Here is a 21,054-nt window from a genome sequence, read left to right on the forward strand (position 1 = left end):
GTAGCATGCAATGAACCTTTGTGTATATCTTGAGTAGAAAACTGCTCAAAAAAGACCCATCCTGTTGCCATGGCAGCTGTAGAGTCAGTATTTGTGTACAGGTAAGCTTCTGTGCAAGGACCTAAACGGCTGAATGTTTCTAAACCATCCAAGAATGTTTTTCATTTATTTATTACTTTGAAGGGAAGTATTTTTGATTTCTGTTCATTTGATGATGATGTTGATTTCTTTTCACTTTTTCAGGTTTAAGTACAGCTTGGCCAGTAGTCGGCAACGGTTTGCAGACAACCTGATGTCTTCCATGTAAACTATGGGGGACTATGGCAATCTGATGGAGACCAACAATCACAAGGAGTGTCAGACCAGTTACTACAACAATTAGGAGGTGGCTGAGCCCAATTACTTAAAAAAATAAATACATAAGAAATCCCACACCATATTCCTCTCTCTACCAAATATTAAACAAAGCTTTCTCTGACAAAAATGCAAACAGTTTAAATGAGGACTGAGCCAGCAGAAAAACAGAATTGGACTGCTGTGTCTTCAGCTATTTAGAATTACTTAGGTTTGTACCATGTATTTGATTAAGTTGGACTGATGGATTTCAAAGCGGAAAAAAAAATCAGTGAGGAACATGCCCTTATATAATACTTAACTGGTCAAAGTGAAGACTAGCAGCATTTAAAAGTTTTCATTCTTAATATAAACAAAGGGTAAGCAGGGCAGAGGAGAATAGAAAGCTGCAAAACTGAGGCAGAGGCCTCTCCAGGTAAAGAAAAAAGTGTACAGGGGAAGCTGGAAACAATAATGGGCTGACATGAAACATAATCCCCTCTGTCTGAGATTTTATTGGCAGCCCCTCCAAAGAATGGTGGCTCCCCTATTATGACTTAACACATCAAAATCGCAGCATATCACACACAGAAAAGGCCACCTGATGATAAACACAGCAGACAGCGTCAGAGGCTTTATCTTGTGGCTGCCTGCAGCTCGACACAGGTTCAATTTGGCCTGCAACAATCGATTCTGTCCCTTCTTACCTCTGCTTCATTTGGTGGAATAAAAACAGACCTTTCGGTAAAGAGCAGGTCTCAGCTGGTATGCCATGTCAAGGCAAAGGAGAGGAAAACTGGTGATAGCAAGACACCTGAATTGCAGCTGACCATTAAACAGGTATTCACATTTTTACAATCACGATATTTGAATCATGGTCAAAATAGTAGATTACAACTTGCATGGACTTTGAAAATTATATATCAGTTGTAATACACAATAATGAATAAACCCAAATGAACAGTGGAGCTTTAGGAAACTATAGCTTTAAGCTATGCAAATAAAATAAAATAAACATTTTAGGTCATCTTCTATACCTAAATAGCAAACACAGAAATTTTATTATTATTTATTTATTACTATTTTGCTTAATAACTTGGGTTACAGATTAGTTGTAGAAGCTGAAAAGAAATTTCACGTACTTGACCTCGTTCTTCACCTATCTCATTGGTGCATGCAAAATTTATCATAAACAAATTTAACAGAAAATTAGGAAATTTGCTGATTGGATTATTGGCTTGTAAAGATGGTTATCTTTATATACATACGCCTTGGTTATTCGAACTATGCCATGCACCATCTATAGAGTCAGACAGTACTCTACAAGTAATAACCACATTGTAGTGGCATATAATAATGCTATAAATAAATATGGAGTATAACGGAGAAAGTGTTGGTCTTGTCCATTATGCAGTACCATTGGGTCGACATGTGACTGACCACTAAATTCCTTCTGCAGCATGATAACGACCTGCTATAGATATGAAGAACTAGCTACAGTCAAAAGAAGAAAACGAAGTCTCGCAAAAGGTGTGAACTGCCCACACAGACCCCGCTCTTTGAAGTTCTTGCATGTTGTCTTGTGTGTTGATTAGGATTAGGAACAGACTGCAGTTTAAGTTGCATCGACTGTTTGTTAAATTTATAAAAGATATCTTTCTTGGTTACTGGGGTGCAAATTTCTACCCCACCAATGGACATTTTACATGCACTAATTCACACAGCTACTAAAGGTCACCGAACTTTAAAACATGATGTTACTTCATATCTTGCACAGACAACCTATGGTATTGTTTTCCTGGGAAAAATTGAGGCAAGTCGATTTATTTATGTTTTTGTATTCTGCCCCTAAATATGAAAGGCATTTTTTGTGGAAGCCACCTTCTTGTGTTTAATGCAAGAGTGACGCCATAACTGTCTTTATTTGAAGAGAGCATCATTATTTCCTGAGATGAAAGCAACAGAGGTGGAAATGATATCATACTCATTACATGGGAGGAAAACACTCTGTTATGGTGGTGGGCAATATAGAACCTCCTTTTCATGACAATTATTAATACCCTGTCCCATTAATTTGCAATATCATCCCCATCTCCAATGAAGGTTATCCCTCTGCTCAGTATGCAGGCAACCTGGCCTCAAATTCTCAATTTCACATGCAAATGTGGAGCAACTGATTTAAATAATATTTGAATATGGATTGCACAGTGTGACTCCATATCACAGAGCTGTAAAAAAAAAGAAGGTGGAAAATGTAAATCGTCAACATGTAAGAGAAAGGTCATCGTGCGGACCTGTTAGATTTATTTTTTAAATAAAGGGCTTGCTGCTAAATTAAACTCATTTCACAAGGCCCGAGGACAAAATTAGAGGAGATTGGTCTGATTTACATCTCAAAGCCAAACAAACACAATACAGTTCATACAGCACAAAAGAAGCAGTTTCTGATATGATAGTGGATTTATCTAGTATATGATCAACAACAGCAGTTGCTTTTATACACAAAGATGAGGAAAAATGGATGATTTACCAACTTGTAAACTAGTTCACAACGATATAGCTGAGTCTGCTACAATGCTGCGTTCTGTTTGCCTTAGAGTCAGAGCTCAGACAACAGTAAACTTCTGCATGGTGTGCACTAGTAGTGATTCTAGAAAACCGAGGAAATGTAAGCGGCTGTTCTGACTTTCCATGTTGGAAGTCCAACTTTAGGGAACAATCCAGTTGAAAATTCCAACCCCATACTTCAGACTTCAGCTGTAAAGCATCATCAAGTCACTGGTGCACAATTTTGCATAATGTAAAGAAAATGTGTGGCAACAACCATTTGGAAGGTGACAGATGAAGATAAGCACGATGTTGGTAGACCTAAATGTAACACATACAGCGAAAGCTTCAACATAGGCAGCAAATGTACTGCCACGTCTTCGTTCCTCTCAGGTGTATTAACCCTTTAAAGCCGGTCGGAGCGGCGTAACTATTTTTAAATCCGGTAGCACTGCAACCACGTGAGCTAGCGCAATAATTTTTTTTGCATATGAAACCAGAGGAGTTGTACTTACATCTTATGCCATCAGCTTGTCCTCGGTCACGGTTTCCTTCCACATACAGCTTTGCAAAAACTGCATAAAAAGCGCTTGCAGCAACAAAAACATAATATTCCAGAAACACGCTTTGCCGATCCGATCAGCTGTTTGTAACACTTCCTACGTCCATCAGCGTGAACGATCACATGTCCGCCATGACCTGCCCGAAACCAGAAGTGACGTCATTTTGCGGAAATGTAGTTTTTTACCATCAGGGCCTCATGAGCCTATACTTGTGTTTTTAAAAGTTATCTTTGACTTTATGACTTTCTGTGTCGTTTCTGGGATGCTGAGGACTCATATTGCACTGCTGGAAATATTTTATTTTAATGCATATGCTGTTATTTTGCAAATTTGCACTGTAATATTTATTTTCGTTTTTCCTGCAGTATATAAAAATTGGTGTATTTCAAAAATAAAACTATGAAGACACTTAAAATAAATTTCCTTTGGTGGGAAACTAGTTTGTGCAACTTTTTTGTATTTACAGTTTTGAGGGATAAGCCTCTTAAATTTCTCTAACTAAAAATATATGTTAAAAAATCAAAAATGATTTTAAATTTCTTTGTAGTTTATTGCACTTTTTTGCAATTTATGTAATTACTATGCACTTAATGCAGACATATTATTAAAATCTGGGCTATAATGGTTGTATTGATGTATAGCAACTTGAAATGCTCCAAAAAATGGCTCCACAGCATGTAAAAATATACTATAAGCTCTGGCGGACTTGGTTCTATGGCAGGTCTTAAAGGGTTAAAAAAGGAGTGATGGTGGAATCTTCACGCAGTGGCATGTGTTAACTAAAAGGGACACATAGGAATCTGTTCCCCTGGGCCTAGTAAGACTCCAGTGAGTAGCACTGTCATGTTTGCCTATGCTCTTATATTATATATTGATGAAAACCCATGATAAAAAAAAATACTCAATTTAGAATCCAGAATCAATTCTCACCCCCACAATTGCACAGGAGATGGCGAAAGCTGCTCAGATTCTTATGACAGCATTTCATCCAAAGACACGTTTTCTCAAACAGTGGTCAATAGAGGCAGAGCATGCAGTGAAGCATGGAGAGCAAAACAGAGGCACTTTACCGCAATGACCACCTAGTCAGTAAATTATGTGTTGCTTTTCTGGGTAAATAGCATGTCTGTTATAATGTGTATTTTTCCTCCGCGTCATGGTGTGACTCCTGCGTGTGAAACAACAAGAATGAGAACTAGAATCGGCTCAATAGATAAAGGCTATACATGTTGAAAAAGCTTCAGACTTATCGAACCTAATGGCAACATATATGTGACAAACTGGAAGTAATTTCTCTATTCCCATCTGACAGAAAATTTGCAATTAAAAGTGTAGTTTGAAATTAATTTCCCCATTTATTTAAAGCACAAATGATTTTTGAGCAAACTTTTTGAACATCTGAAGTTCTTTCAACAAGTGGCTTGTTAGTTGCTTCCTGACACTCAGAAAAAAAAATCTGTGGAATTGGGTATAAAATTTGCCTGATATTAATTAATCACTGATTGTCCTTGTGTAAAATTATTAGCACTCTGCTATTTTGTTTGACATTATCCTGTTTTTCAAAGTCGTTTGTGGCATTCGGCTATAAAAACACTGTTTTCTGTGTTAGATTATTATAAGTTGACTTCTGAATCCAAATGAAAAATACTTTTTTCCACACCGTATTTAGAAGTGAAGTGTTCAACAGTCTGGGCTTCAAAAATAAAATTTTATATTCCAGTTTTTGAACTAAAAGTAAATGACTGGGTAAATAAAAAGTAAATGCATTGATGCCAAAATGACTATTGAACAATAGTGTCATACCTATTTGGCAAGCTTAGCCTATTAAATATAGACCTTACCACTGAAGCATCACACAAGCACATAACATAAATCCTTAACTGGGTGGGCATATTGTACTGTGGATTACGCTCTTTCAGTCAGTTAATATCACAAATCCTTGCACTTGTTATTGTAATGTTGCAACAGGGCCTTATCAGGAGAGTGCAGGGATCACCTCAGAGAAAACTCAATTTCCGGCTCATTTGTACAACAATCGTCATCATCTTTCTTATCAGAATAGCCTGACAGACATGCTATCACAATTCTCTAGATGAAAAACAACTTCAAAGTTCCCCAATGTTTAGTAAAAACTCCTGTCAATGACTTCTTAGTTCTGTTGCTTAAACCTTGCTATGACAGGTCAAATGCATCGTGTCATATGCTTTTGTCATTGCACAATGCATACCATATAAATCAAGCTTTGTGATAATATTCGGAGTCAATGGAAATGTCGAGCATTGTAATGACTTCATGAAACTGCTACATGGAGACCGAAATCTCTGAGGAGTACAGAATATTGTAACATTTATCTGAGCGGTACTGGAGCATTCCCTACATACTTGAAGGTCCACATACTAGTGCAATTAGTAAATGGTCAACTGTAGGGCTATCTTGCAAACAAACACTGCCTCACCCCTAAAAATGATGTTGTGGTACATAAATACTATGAAGGCCTGCAGTCCTTAACATATATATATATGTAAATGAAACAGAGATCTGCAAAAGCAGTAAACTATATTTTCTATTAAAAATCATGTACATTTTTTGAGGAAAAAATATGTCATTATAACAATAATTGTGCAATATTATCTGCTCAGATATTAAATTATTGCAATTATGTTACGATTATTTTCATCTTAAGGAAAGAATGGTTCTTGCTGTGTTAGTATAGAAAAATCTAGTTTTTTTTAAATGGAGCTTCCTTGTTCACCTCAGCTACTGGAACACTCCCAGCATTGAAAATGGTCTACTGCGACAGCCTGAATTTCTAGACTGGCAAAAAGCATTATTCTCATTCCTGGTCTCATTGTCAGCTCTCATTGAATTCTCCTGCCACAGACTGAAGCCTGATGCTAAGCAGGGCTGCTGGCCTCCCTGCATGTGTCTATCTCTGTCTACAGTCATACTCACTGGCCAAAGTGGTGATGTAAGAAATCAGAGGTGGAGGGAAAGGGAGATGGACAGAAAAAATAAAAAGAACAAAAAAAATGAAGAAAGAGAATAGTTGTTTTGCTCTTACAATGAACTACTCATCCACCATGAAGTGAGCACAGAAAAAACGAAAACTCTCTAGAGCTCATCACTCATCCTGTGCTGGTGGAGCTAGACAGGTCTGTTTCCTGTTCCTAATATTCTTCATGACAGACTGTCCATTTACACTGCTGGCCTCGCTGATCCTCCTCTATTACTTTCAGGTCCAGGGAAGGGTATACTTTCAGCAACAAGTAAGAAAATTGTTTCCATTTCTAGTCATGGTGGCTGTTAAGATGACTACTGGTCAAGTGTACTTGATATTGGTATCGGTGTGCATCACATGTTTAAATCAACAATGTGCATTTAGTGTTTACAATGCAGCAAACTATCTTTTTTTTTTACAATTATCATAGCATAAAGTTGATGGCTAAGGTTGCAAATAATGAAAGCATTCCTGCTATGGTATTTAAAAAATACACTATTTATGTCTAGTTTAAAGCAACTTTCAGGACTCCCAAGGCTGTAATTATTTGTATAGCACTAGGGCTGCCACGATTAGTCGTCTAGTCACAATTACGTCGACTATCAAAATCATCGACGACTGATTTAATAGTCGACGCGTCGTTTGAAGCTTTGTAAGATCACAAAAGACGCAGGAATAAGTGGCAGGATTTAAGAGTGTAATAATGGACTGAAACAGAAGATGGCAGCACTGCATGTACAAGGATGCCAGCTGCCGTTAAACCCCGAAGAAGAAGAAGCTGTGTCCCAGAATTCATAGCGCAGCCCAGCTCAGTTTCCAACAATGGCGGCAGCTAGTTAGTTTTAATATTACTCTTATTATTCTTTCTGGGTCACAAAATAAACGTTTAACATATTTTCAGGCGGGAATGTAGCTGTGCAAACCTCAAATATCTGCTCAGTTTATCAGGACACCACATATTTTCAAAAGCGCTCCGACGTTTTCGGAGACGTCTGTTACCCACTAGCTCGATAGCGAGCCGGGGGCTAGGCTCACTAGAGCCGTGAGAACACCAGACTCCCGGCAAATCGTTTTCAAACCCACCGCCGTCTTTCGCTGCTCAGGTTAAACATGATATATGAGTCACTTAGATAACTTAACAATGTTGTTGTTTGGCTTTTTTCAGTATTTTATTTGTTCCTGAGTAAATCGGTTTGGCTGAGATTAAAGTTATAGTTTTTGCACAGCTGAATAAATGTCAAGCAGACAGCTGATTATCAGAAGTGTGAGATGCTCAGAATATACTCCAGTGTCCTGTTATATTTTAGATAGCAAGGAGTTTATTAAACTTCACCGAAACAATCTGCAAATTTCATTCAAATTTAATAAACTATCATCTTGTCTTTATTTTTAGTTAGCACAGACCTTAAACACTTAAAGCTGTAAGCTAATGATAGTTATATAAGAGCAGATGCTGCTGGTGCAATAAGCTGTACTTTTACGTTCAATGGATGATGATCTGATTAGTCGACTAATCGCAAAAATAATCGGTGACTAGTCGACTATCAAAATAATCGTTTGTGGCAGCCCTATATAGCACTAAAGAATATTTATTCTAGAGATGGACCGATCCGATATTACGTATCGGTCCGATACTGACCTAAATTACTGGATCGGATATCGGAGAAAAATAAAAAATGTAATCCGATCCATTAAATATCACGAAAGCACCTCACAAAACTTGCAACACGCCGTAACTCACCTCAGAACGTTAGCACGTCGGAGCAGTATGCATCACGTGATAGAGCGACTGTGGCATGCGGGACCTGTCGGTGGTCTGGATAGCATGTGGAGCTTCGCTAGCAACCCGGCATTTCATCTCCGACAAAGTTATCCCCGAGAGAAGTAAAGCAAGTGTGTAAGTCCATCTCTGAATGTTTGTAAAGCATTCCTGCGTTAAGCTTACCAAACGATATATGGAGCGACTGCCTCTTCTCGCTGCTACTTCAATCATGAAACTGCTTAATGATCAGCTGATCAGCTTTTCTGTCGCGAGTCCGTGTCTCTTGTTTGCTTTTGGCCCACTTTGCACCAGAAAGAGGAAACCATCGGCTGAACAACAGCAGCACGTTTAAGCTTGATCAGCTGTTGTTAGAATGTATTTAATATTACTTTCTACTCCAGGATCTTTTTCTACAGCTGACGCTGGTAACTGTGCAGGGGCGGATCTAGCAAAGTTTAGCCAGGGGGGCCGATAGGGCATGAACAGGGAAAAGGGGGCACAAAGACATACTTTTCTTTCTTATTCTCATTTAAAATGTCGAGCTTTTAATAAATAATTATCCGAATCTTACACCCAAAGTTTTAATTTGATGTAAAATGAATAGAAGTCAATTACTGTATATAGTGACTATTAAGTCTAATATATATACCCTAGTAAGCTATAGTACTTTTTCCTTTGGAAAGGTACCATCTGTGCAGTCTGCAATTTTGTTGAAGAAAGATGTTGAATCTATTTAATATTTCTTGAAAAATAATTGATTTCTGTGCATTTTTTTTCACACTGCATCAAATTAAGGTTGATTACGTCGATTAAGCATCATGAGGTGGAGCGTGAGGGGTGGTTCCCTATTTTTTATTTATTTATTTTTGTTGTTGCTGGGAGTTGGAACCCTATTAGTTAGGTTGCTTAATATTTATGCTAAGTACTCTTTAAAATACCAGAATAGGGAGGATGGTGCAGGTTTAAGTTTATTAGATTGATCAGTATTGCTGAACTATGAAATTTTTTTTTTTTGCATACAGGTATAACAGAATAGCTTTAGTGTAGTTGTTGTTTTAAACTTGAGTATGAACTTATACAAAATGCAGCAAGATATTAAAAAAAAAACAGTTTTGTTGATTAAAAAACACTATATCGGATTCATATCGGTATCGGCAGATATCCAAATTTATGATATCGGTATCGGTATCGGACATAAAAAAGTGGTATCGTGCCATCTCTAATTTATTCAATAATAAAATCACCTCTTTTTAAATAGTTCTTAAACAACATTTCTTCAAGTCATATTTCAAAATGAAAAAAGGTTGTCGATTAGCTAATGTGTGTTTTGGTTCTAAATAGGTTTTCAGCATTTAAGTCTGATGGGAGATTTACTAAGAAGCAAACGAAAAATGTGACTCGAGTAAGTCATCTTGGTGTGCACAATTTTTCTACCAGCTCTGCGTGTCAGGAGTAGGCCACTTCCTCTCCTTTTTTCCTTGTAGACAGCATCAGTGAGCTGAAATCTTCAGTGTTTCTATAGATGTTCAAAGGGGTTTAAAACCACCCTTTGATTAGGATTTATAAGTACAAAGACAAAGCCAGTCTACTGTTGTCTCAGGTGTGCACTCTAGGTCAATGTACCACTGGTAGGTGAATCTCCATCAAGGACCGAGGTTATGTTCCTTAGAGATCAGGTGCTTCTACCTTCAAAGTTTCCAAAGTCATGACCAGCTTCTCTACAGCCGGAGGCATCCCAAAGGAATTCAGCTCTTGTGGACAGTTTACCAAAGCTTGTAAATTAAAATGATATTCTTTGTAAAACAACTGTATAAATCACATTAATTACATGTTAAAATAGATATTAAAAAGTTTCTTCAGATTTGCCACTTTATAAATTACAACAGCGAGCCCCATACTACACCCTATTAACTCCCATGATTAAAAGGCAAATGGAAATCCCATTGAGAATATTAATATGCACCTAAGTCAGATTGTCATTCAATTACTTTTAAGCAAGAATGAAAAGTGTGCCTACAAATCTACAAAGGAAGATTTAACTGTCTGTGAAATAGATTACTGTTGTTGTTTTTCACTGCTTGGGGTGGCTCAAGACTCATCCAACCTAGTATTACCTGGAGACCTTTAGTAGTTTCTAACATTTTCAGAGGTTATGTACTTATTAGCATGTGAATCTGCCATGTCCATAAAAATACTGATAACGATCTTATATAACACTGAGGTGTTGTATGAGAGCAATAATAAGCACAAATCTGCACCTTTATAGTCTAAATAAAGAACAAAAAGTGCCTAAAATACAAGTGAAAATTTGCCAAATGACCCATTTCATTTTAGTTCCATTTGATGAATATTATTAGAATATAATTATATTGTGCTAATCAAATTAATATTGCCCTGAAATCCTATCTGAGTGTGAGTATAACACAGTCTTTCCTTATCCAATGCAAATGCACCACACAAAACAGAAAAAAAGTAGAACTGATGACAAAACTGGGGAATGCCTCTTTGGTGCTGAATAAGGTACCCACAAGGGAAACAGACCTGATAACAAATGAAGCTCTAAAACCAGGTAAATAGGTCTATGTTTCTTACACAGGAGTACTATCGCTTTAACAGCAAGTGATCTGTCTGTCTGTCTGTCTGTCTGCATGAGTCAACTTGGGTTTCTAATAACGAAAAGCAAGTCTCTTGGCCAAAAGGAGAAATAAATAAGCTTTTTGTCTATTGCAGCAGTACTTATTTGATTTGAATAATGTCTATTCTTCACATTCCCCAAGTTTCTGCAGCTGACTTCAGTAAGATACCCTCCCATCCCTGGACTGGCAAGGGGGGAATATCTTCTCAACCCAATGATTCTATGCAACTGCACAAAAACTAAAAGACAAATGATCCTTTCTGTGTCCCACCATATCGAGAAAGGCATTTTGTCTACGTAATACAGAGCCAAGTACTGCTCTGAGTTTAAATGGGAAATGGGCACTGCTTTATTATGCTGCAGTGCCTTGAAATGAATGTGGATAATAGATATATTCACAGCGGTATTAATATCCTCAGAGTTCATCTTTTTTTTTTCTCCCCTCATTCTCCATTTTCCCTCTCACAGGCTCCAAAGTACTTTGCCCTTGGCTATGCCTTATACTAAATAGATTTATGAGAACATTTGTGTCATATTTCCTCTTTTCCCGGATTGTCAAGACAGATTGTCAGTGCACCACTGATTGAGTGGAATCACCACACAGACTTAGTTCCCATTGTCAGGCCCCACATATTCATCTCTGGGGGAATTTAACAAGGCAAATTGGCCAATGACACTTCTCTCCAGCCATTGCCACTCCTGTTAAGATGGGGTCAGGAGTATGAAAATAATAGACTCTATCGCTACATTTCAAATGATTAGAGTTTCAACACTCAATAATATATTTATAAATGAAAGGATATACAGTTTATACACAGAACGACTATCTAGCCTCAGTATTGCCCACAGTGCATCATCCTAGAAAAAGATTTGCCTAGAATGCTGCTTTATGTCGAAGAACAAGCCAGGACTCCACTGTGTGTGCTGGGCAGCTGAATTATTAATAAAGCTGCTGAAATTTTGAGCATTTACATTGTTTGAGTAAAAAACCTTGCAGCCACAACATACACTTTCCACAGCTCATACAGCTAACTACTGTAGGATTATTATCAAAGGGGCAACCTAAAACAAACTATTAACCAAATGCACACAAATATAACTGTTAAATGAAAGTAAATGTAGTACAGTTAAAGTAAAGGTTTACCAAAATCAGCAGCCAAGTCACTTTATTTGATGTTTTTTGTAATGCACATTAATGGTTTGCCTATCCTGTTCCACAGTCTACTGCAATACTGCAACAGTTCCCATTAATTACTTAGTTTGAGCATTCAATTAATCAGTCCGTATGATGGCGTGCTGAATTATTAATGCCTGCAGGAAATACTACCAAACGTTGTGCAAAAATGGCAGCATCATTAGTTTGCCATCCTATTTGACTAGAATAATATTGAAAGAATAGTCTGAAAATAAAATCATACAAATCTATTTGAATTAGTCTCACTCTTGTGTACTGTACATTGTTTGTGTCAGTCTGTGCAAATCTAAACAAACAAGTTAATTATAGTCATGTTATAACAGATTATGAATCAACAATATGAAGTCCTCTGGACATGTAATTTCTCAAAAAGTAGAACTTTCTTGGCTGTTTTCAAATGAATCACAGTGGCTTTATCAATATTCTGCCAAAGGCTGGTGCTTTGTCCCGTACTGAAATCTTTTTAGTCAAAATACATTTAAAATGTTTGATTCTGAAAGAATTATCAAAAATAATTATGGTGACCACGGAGGAGAAAATGTAGTATTGCACTATTAAATGTTGTGCACGCCATTACGATTGTGCTTATATTTTGTTTGTTTTAAGCGCTTCCTCTCACAGCAAGAATATAATGGATTGTGCAGTAGAAGTGAAAAGTAGAAGTGTGGTGAGACTTATTTAAATGAAAAATATGTAACAGTATTCCCCTGTGTTATTCCCACTAACAGGGTCCGCATATATGAAAGTAATGAACTGAACAGTTAATTTCACACAAAGTGCAGAAGGTATATACAAAGTGTTTCGTGCATGTTTACATCTGAGACTATGTAAGGGCTCTCTGGGAATCATATTTTCAGTGCACAAAAACATTTCAGTATAACTCTGATTGCATGTTTTAGGCTGTTGTCATGCTGCAGAATGAATTTGTGCCTGGCCGGATGTGTCCTTGATGGTACTGTGTGATGGATAAGAATTTGCCTGTGAGCTTAGGATTTACAAGACCAGTAAAAGTTCTATCGTGCAAAGAATCTCACAGTTGCCTGCAGACATGCTTTATTTTGGAGCCCTAAAGTCCTTCAGCAGACAAACTGCCAAATATTTTGCATTTTGGCTCATCATTCCAGAACATTTTTAGGGAGGGCATTTTTTCTGTATCGTAGTTCTTGCGTTTTCAAAAATAGGTGCAACAGTAACTGAGGAATTGCTCTTCTGGCCACAAATCCTCCCTAAAGGGTCCTTTTGAGCAGACTTCTCTGAACTGTAGGCAAGTATACCAGGGTCTCACTGATTTCTGCCAATTCTGAGCTGATGGAGCTGCTGGGTCTCTTCCATTTTTGAAGGGAAGTCAGCTTGACTTTTGTCTGCTGCACTCAAGTTTCAGTGGCAAACCACTGCGTTTCCAGTCCTTACCCTAGCCTGTTTTTTGTGCCTCTGCAGAGCAGCTTAGATAGCCCATTTGGAAACACTTGTTTTGCTACAAGACATCTTCCAGAAAGAGTTTGCTGATGACCACCATGTGGCTTGTGTTATGCTCACTCTTGCCATGGTCTAAAGGTGTCTCTTTCCACCATGACAATCTCATATTTGAGTATAACCCATTTACAAATTGCACCGTTCATTAGCACTTGCCTGCTGTAACTGCTTAATTATCTCCTGTGACGTCCCCAGCCCGTCTCGTCTCTCTCTGTGTTTAGTCAGTCTGAGTGCGCTTGTCACTTCCTGTTTTATTTTGACAGACTCTCGTCTCATGTGCATTGTGTTCAGTTTCGCTTCCCTCTTGTTACTGATTTATTCCTCCTGTTGTCCCAGCTGCCTCCACTTCCCTGATTACCCTATTGTGTGTATATTGTCCCAGTCTCCCCTTGCCTTTGGCCAGATTGTCAGTTCTACCTCCATCGTTCTCGTCCATGTTCCATGTTCTTTGTGTTTAGTTTTGCCCAGTTTGTTGTTAGTGAAAGTCTGAGTCTCATGTTGCCTTTTTTATTTCGTTTGATTTTGTGCAGCCTTACTAAACGGCTTGCTTTCATTAAGTTTATTCTCCTAGCATCTGCATTTGGGTCCTCGTTAAAACGTGTGACACATTGTCTAAGTAGAAGTGCTGCTCCACATTCCTAATGAAAAATATAGTTAATACTGATAATTTTGCTACCATTTTGTTGTGAAGTATCCTTTTGCTGAGCAGAGAACAGTTAATTTTGAAATTACAGAAGCAAATAATTTAGCCAGTGTCATAGTTTTTTTTTTGTTATTGTTAATGTTGAAGTGCCTGATTGTCATTTGGATAGCAGAATAAAGTAAAATGTAAAGTGTGGTACTTATTTTACTAAAAGTTCACATGTTTCATAGTAACATTTCTTTAAAACTATATGTCCACAGTGAACTGCTTAAGGTGGAAAAAGGAGGAGCCTTTCCCTCATTAAGATCTGGAACATTTGCAACTTGCTGCCTCCTTAAATAATCGTGGATTTTAATTAAAATTGACCTTTACAGAGGTAAGCTTTGAAAATAGCTGAATCCTATGAGGAATGAAGGGTCTCCATTGAGAACATTCACATGTGCTGGACTTAGTTATTGTTACCCTCTAATCTCCATTATGGTACACACATTCCTCCTAACAAGACAGCCTATAAGGTATAAAAAAGTTGAACTGCCTTTTTGGGTAACCCAAACTTTTAAAAACAAACAGACTGGACTACGACTGGCAGCGAAATAATCGAATAAGCTGCACAGTCTGACACGATAACTCAGTGGTGTTGCGGTACTGTAATTTTTTAAAAAACCCTTTAGACTAGAGAACACTAAAGTAGCTAATCAAGGAAACAAAAACAAACTACGATTTCCTACTGACATTAGACAGGATTGACTGCCCTTACGAATGAGGCTTATTAACTGTACTTTTAAACCAGTGTATTCATTATACGTTCATGTCACACATCACTCCCTACGTCACTTTAAATCAGCCGCTCTCTAAAAGCCTCTAACAATTTACAATCAGAAATCATATGCTTGTACACCTGAGATTTACTGTAAGAAATAATAAATATATATATTTAGGAGAGGATGAAGGTCATCTGTGCAGCTCCATATTACTCGATATGAAATTACTTTATTTTGTTGGTCTGTTGTTTTAGGGTAAATGCTAATTATATTGTATAGACTTAATATGACAATTCTAACAAAGCCAAAAGGTTTCCAAAGAAACAATAACATTATTTTTTTTCCATGGATGTTTATATCAATAAATCATTAAACAGTATGCGGTTCAAGTAATGTAACATGAAAAAGAGCTTTCAATAAATGTGAAAGTAGTTCTGATTTTATATTAAACAGTTAGATTGTACAATGTGCATTCAGATGAAATTAAGATGAATAAACCATTTTAATACATTTTCTATAGTCAGTTTGCCTAAAATGAGACCAAAACCTTGTAAAAGATCAGGAAATAGCGTCAAGCAATTAACCTTCAGGGACCTAATATGTCCCTGAGGAACATTATTAACTGTGCTCTTGTTACCATAAACATTTGTGAACTTCCTCTGAAAGTAGGCAACAACAATACATTAAAATCAAACTAGTGGGTGTAAAAACTGTTAATGTCATCCAAGCCAAAAGTGCAGGTACTGTCAGCTTTAGAGCTTTTTAACCGATCAAAAGAAGAGATGTTTCAATTTTTGTGGTTTCTGAGCTTGTTATAAATTCTATAACATATATCAAATAATGCACATGTACGAATAAAAAAAATAAAGATACCATTTTGACTACAATGACCTGTAGGTACATTAGCATATTTTGTGTAAAAATGTGAACGGGAGACCGCCTGCTTGAAAATCCAGTGTAATGTACTATACGGGATGATTGATGAATGGACAGTATGTGGTGTAAGTGAGATGCCGAGTAAACCGCTTTTTGCATCCCTACTTCTTAAATAGATCCTGAAGTTTGTTTTTTTCCCAAGAGGCATTTATTTACTGGTCTCACACAACTAATTGGTTTCTCCTTGAATAATTCATTTCCATGAAATGACAAAATTGATACAATTCAAAATGTGTGCACATGGACATCTTAATATATGCAGCGGTTGAAGACAATTCAGCCCACTTACACAATGGCTGGCAGTCCCAGTCAAGTACATAATTAGTTGAATTAGATTAAATAACCAATTACGAGACTAACAAAGTAAATAAGCCTGCAGGGATTCCACCAATTGCTTGAGAATAGAATTAAAGTGGAATTAGTTTATTGACAGGCTGAATGACAGTGTGGTCAGACAAACAACTCTATTCCTGTCACAGAGACAGAGTACCGGCTGACGTCCAAGGATGAAATGTATAAGTGTCCATACAGTACTTTAATTATAGTACTTTAATTACATCATTTTAACTCAGTATGAGCTACCATAATGCTCACAAAAGTAAGAGACTATAAGAACATACACCATCGGGGATATTTTAAACTGGTTAAACTATAAAATACGTTGATATCTAGATGGTTGCAAATTCCACTCCAGTTTAAGATGTGCTGTGGTAATAGCACAGTAAAGATGTCTATAGTGGTATTAGCAAACTGGTCTGTGACTGGGAAAGTCTTGAGACATACTACACAGGCAGACAGACGTACCTTTGCTAGCGTTCTCCACATGCTCCAGTTCATCTGGAAACCTCAAAATTTCAGAGTAGCTCTCTTCACACTTCTCAGCCAGGAAATGAAGAAGTGTTGTATTCTGACTGACAGATTTAGTGTCTCGGAGCTGAAAAAGATGGAAAAAAAGATTCACAGATGTTTAGAGTCATTTACTTGAGGAAAACAATGTCCCTTCATTTTCTCAGTGAAGGTACATGTTGTCAAACCAAAGGTTTTTTTTTTAAATCCTCAATACCAGGCGCTCTTTTCACTTAAAATCAGTGACTGTTATAAGTTTTTAAGCATGGTCTTTTCCCTCATTCAGGTCTGGAACATCTGCGGCTTGATATGCCTGCTTCCTTAAATAATCATGTGAATTTTAATTAAAATTGAGTCGATGTAGGCAAGCTTTGAAAAGAGGAAAGTGTTTTTCATCACAACATTTTGGCAAAAACAAAGATTTATATCACTGAAGACTATGATAGGAATGGCCCTTTTACTTAAAAGCAGTTTTTATGTGTTCCTGTTAATATACACGAAGCATTGGCTGTCATTTTGGACCAACTGCATGGTAATAATAATGCAACTAGTAAGATGTGCTTTAGAGAAAGAGAGTGGAAGTGTGGCTAAATTAGATATAATATTATTTGCTAAAACAATATATTTCGTGGGATCAATGTGTTGTATCTCTACATTATATTTTATTGTCCATAGCCACACTGACAATGTTAAACATAATTGTTTACTCAGAAACACAAGAGGGATTTCTCTGGGGGCTGTTGCTGTACATTCAACAAAATTAGTTCCTAACAAGCCAAACGCCCAAATTTTGGAGAACTCCAACTCAAACTGATTACAATACATAGGGAGAAGGTAAAATAAATGAGACCCCCCGAAAATGTGCAACCAATTACTGAAGACTAAACCGAAACAGATAATAATACACATATGCATGTACAGTATATACACAAATAATAACCCCACTCCCCTGAGAATAAATCGCTGGAGCAGGAAAGTTTGAACAAAAGTAAAAGTACTGTATTTGCCACGTGTGTGTGAGTCTGTTCATAAGCTGAAGCTTGGATTCTTCACATCAGTGCATAGAGAACTTGTTCCATATTCATTGCCCACTGTGATTGCTATGCTGTTTGAATGGCATGCTGGGAAAGCTAATTAGCACAGCCCACCTCAGTGTACTCATACTGATAATATCCATCCTGTAAACAGCCTGCAGCTGGACATGGAAACACGTGTGCTCATGCGCACACATGTAGGGAAAAGAACAGGCAAAGAGACGCTGTCACACATCAGCTCAAAAACACACACACTGTTGTCATTAGAAGAGGATCAATCATCGTTTCGCTAATCACAACTGAATTTCATGGAAATTTAATTGGTTTATTGTCATATTGCCAAACTGTTATTACTGCGCAGAGAAGAGAAACTTCCAAGATTAGTAATATGTAATATGAGACAATTAAAATATAATAATAATAATAATAATAACAACAAAAAAATGATCCTTATCTGGGGTAATCACAGACCTATAAAATTGCATTGTATTGTTTTTCTTTATTGTATCAGTTTCAACAAGACTGAGGGACACATTCTGTTTATTCTATTTCAGATATCAGACATTATCATCACTAAAAAGTAACATGATCTGGTCAACGCTGACTGTAGCTGGTAATAGATGTCATTTCTAAAAATAATAATAATAATTTAGAAGGTTTCCTTAGGAGTTTGGTCAAACGCAGCCAGGAGGTAAACCATGCTGAAATGTGAATGTGTGCCTCACTGTTTATATTTGTGATTATAACACGTCTCTAACACAGTGATAACATGAAAATCCCTTCTGGTGGTAACACTTGTGACTCTGTAACATTACAACTGGTGAACACATAAATGTCTATCAGCGTGTTCTGTTTGCTTTTTAGGCTGGTGGGCACTGCGGTTTCTCAGCCGTCTACGCCTGTGAATTTGACTTTTTGTTCATTCGATGTAACAGAGTCAGTAATGGGAACAAAGAGTACATCTTCAGCTATTCTTTATTATTCTGTTTATTCAATTATCCACCCACACGCATCTAGATCAAAAGTATGTGACTCAATAAAACAGCAGTCTACGTTTATATTTTTGACGGCAGATCATATATGAGTCACAAGTCACCGCCTCAATATCTCTGCAACAGGTTGTTCTGTCATTCTATCGTTCACTTATCGATCTAAAGTATTTGGACACTTTAACTGTTTTATCACACATCTCCTTGTTTTGCTTTTCCCACAGGGTAGAGGTTGTCACCGAGACAGGAGACTGCCTGTCATCTGAAGAGCATGCAAAGCATCTCTCATTATCCGCCACGTTATATTCACAACTTCATATTTATTATACACAAATAACACTCATATGCATCTTTTCAAAATAAGAGTATTGAGTGTTTTACTGAGCCCATAATTTTCTAGCAGTAGTAAACGTGTAGAGGATATAAATGTTGTCTTTAAAAATATTTTAGGGTTTAAATTATTTAACAGAAGACAAACAGCGTGCAGATCATTTTAATTTTTCTCAAATGGGTTTGTTCTTTCTTGTCTGGCATCTAAATATTCCTTCCTGTGCACACAGTTGCTTTCTTTGCAGCGCTACTACAGACTTTTGTGCAATCAATTTTGTTTCTGTGTTTTTACTGCCATTAACTGGCCAGCATGTTTGGTTTTGGCCATGGCCTTCATCTTTCTCTTTTACTTATATCTGACCCTCTCGTATGTGAAGCACTTTGGTATACCACTGGTTTTTAAATGTGCTCTATAAATAAAGTTTGTCTGTAAGGTGTTAAATTGATAGTTCTGTATATTTTTAGATGTATGCATCTAAAAATATGTGCAGCTCCTGATGCACTTCAACCATTCCAACTGTAAAAAGAGCAACTATGCCTTGGATTTATGTTTTGAGCCCACTCAAAGCACTTTCTACTATAAGTCTCATTCATTCACACACACACAAATATATTCATGCAACGTTTTATCCATGGCTAAGTATCTTTTTCAACATTCACACGATGATAGATGCATGAGTGGCAGCATATCGGTATCTTGCATATGGATACTTTGATGACCAATGCATCAACCCACCAACCTTTTAGCTGTTAGACAACCCTCTCTGCCACCTCAGCTACAACGTACACCCTATATTTATCTTGAACAAATCTAGGACACATTGGGATGATGCGCACATTTGTTATTAAGAATAAGGGAATTATAAGGAAAGAGAGATCTCCATATTATACATACAGGAGCTGCTTAGCCTTGGAAACCCATGGCACGAGTCTCCTGGTGCACAGTTTTCATGCTGATGTTAACGCCAGAGGACGTTTGAACTCCGCAGTTATTGAGGAGCAGTGCGCTGACTACTTTAACGCACTATGCGCCTCAGCCCTCTTGTGCACTTCATGGCTGAGTGCTTGTGGTCCCTAAATGCTTCCACTTTGCAATAACACCACTCACACGTCATTATGGAATGATAGGAGGGAAGAAATTTTATAAATGGTCATGCTATTACAGTGCCACACTCAAATTCAGTGAACCTTTCAGAAGGACCCCTTTCTTCACAAACATTTATAAGGGCAGAGCACAGCTACGTGCTCGAGTTCACACACCTGTAACAACGGGGCTGATGAATCTGGAAGCACGATTAGCATTGTAAGGTGAATTTTCTCTGACATAATAAGACTGAATCCCAAAACAAGCAAAACCCTAGATAGCCCAACGTAGCTGCTTTACTGAAATGAAAAAGAAATCCAAATAAATTGTACTACTTCAATGATAATTGTAGAGTTAAATGAAAAAAAAAACAAAAAAAGAAAGACAAAACAAAGCACTACAGCGCCATGTTAAGTACTTGGTAATGGTTTGCTATTAAAAAACAAACAAACAAAGAAAACCCTCCAAGATGAGTCATGTATGGTTGCAAGTATACTGTATTTTAAAGAGAGAACGCTACAAGACAGAAGGAGTCGTTGGTAGTAGTAACACATCCGGCTGAGGGCCTCTATAAGGGCAGAAGGACTTTGTATAAAGCCCAAGGTGCTGATGTTACTTTCACATTATTTTACATCAGGATTTTTAGTCAATGCAGCTTTGAGGTATCGTGAGAACTGTGTCAGGGGCTGTGCGGTGCCTGGGCACATGTCAAAGTTCAGAGCCATTTTAATCTCAGTCCATGCCTTGCACTGGATATTTGAAAGTCAGTACTAAAAGTGACTTTTACTGTCAGAGCTCCAAGCTGAGGAGTGTCTCCTAGGATATCTTAACTGTTATCTTAGATGCGTTTTTTTTAAACTACCCAAATAAAATATTTCGTACAATACAGTAACTACTGTGTAAATACATGTCACTACTTTAGACA

General features: G+C 37.3%; 1 protein-coding gene across 7 annotated transcripts in view; it reads right to left on the reverse strand.

Annotated features, from left to right (window-relative positions):
* The window catches only part of diaph2 (diaphanous-related formin 2), a 378,450-nt gene that overhangs the window by 126,032 nt on the left and 231,364 nt on the right, over nt 1–21,054 (reverse strand). For all 7 annotated transcript variants that reach the window (XM_085363442.1, XM_085363427.1, XM_085363433.1 and 4 more), the window contains one exon: nt 16,651–16,780. In XM_085363442.1, coding sequence (XP_085219568.1) covers nt 16,651–16,780 — 130 coding nt within the window. The remainder of the gene's footprint in view (nt 1–16,650; nt 16,781–21,054) is intronic.

This window comes from Diplotaxodon limnothrissa, linkage group LG2 (assembly GCF_057381915.1).
Source record: "Diplotaxodon limnothrissa isolate DT_005_m linkage group LG2, D_limnothrissa_male_GT1.1, whole genome shotgun sequence".
Taxonomy (NCBI): domain Eukaryota; kingdom Metazoa; phylum Chordata; class Actinopteri; order Cichliformes; family Cichlidae; genus Diplotaxodon; species Diplotaxodon limnothrissa.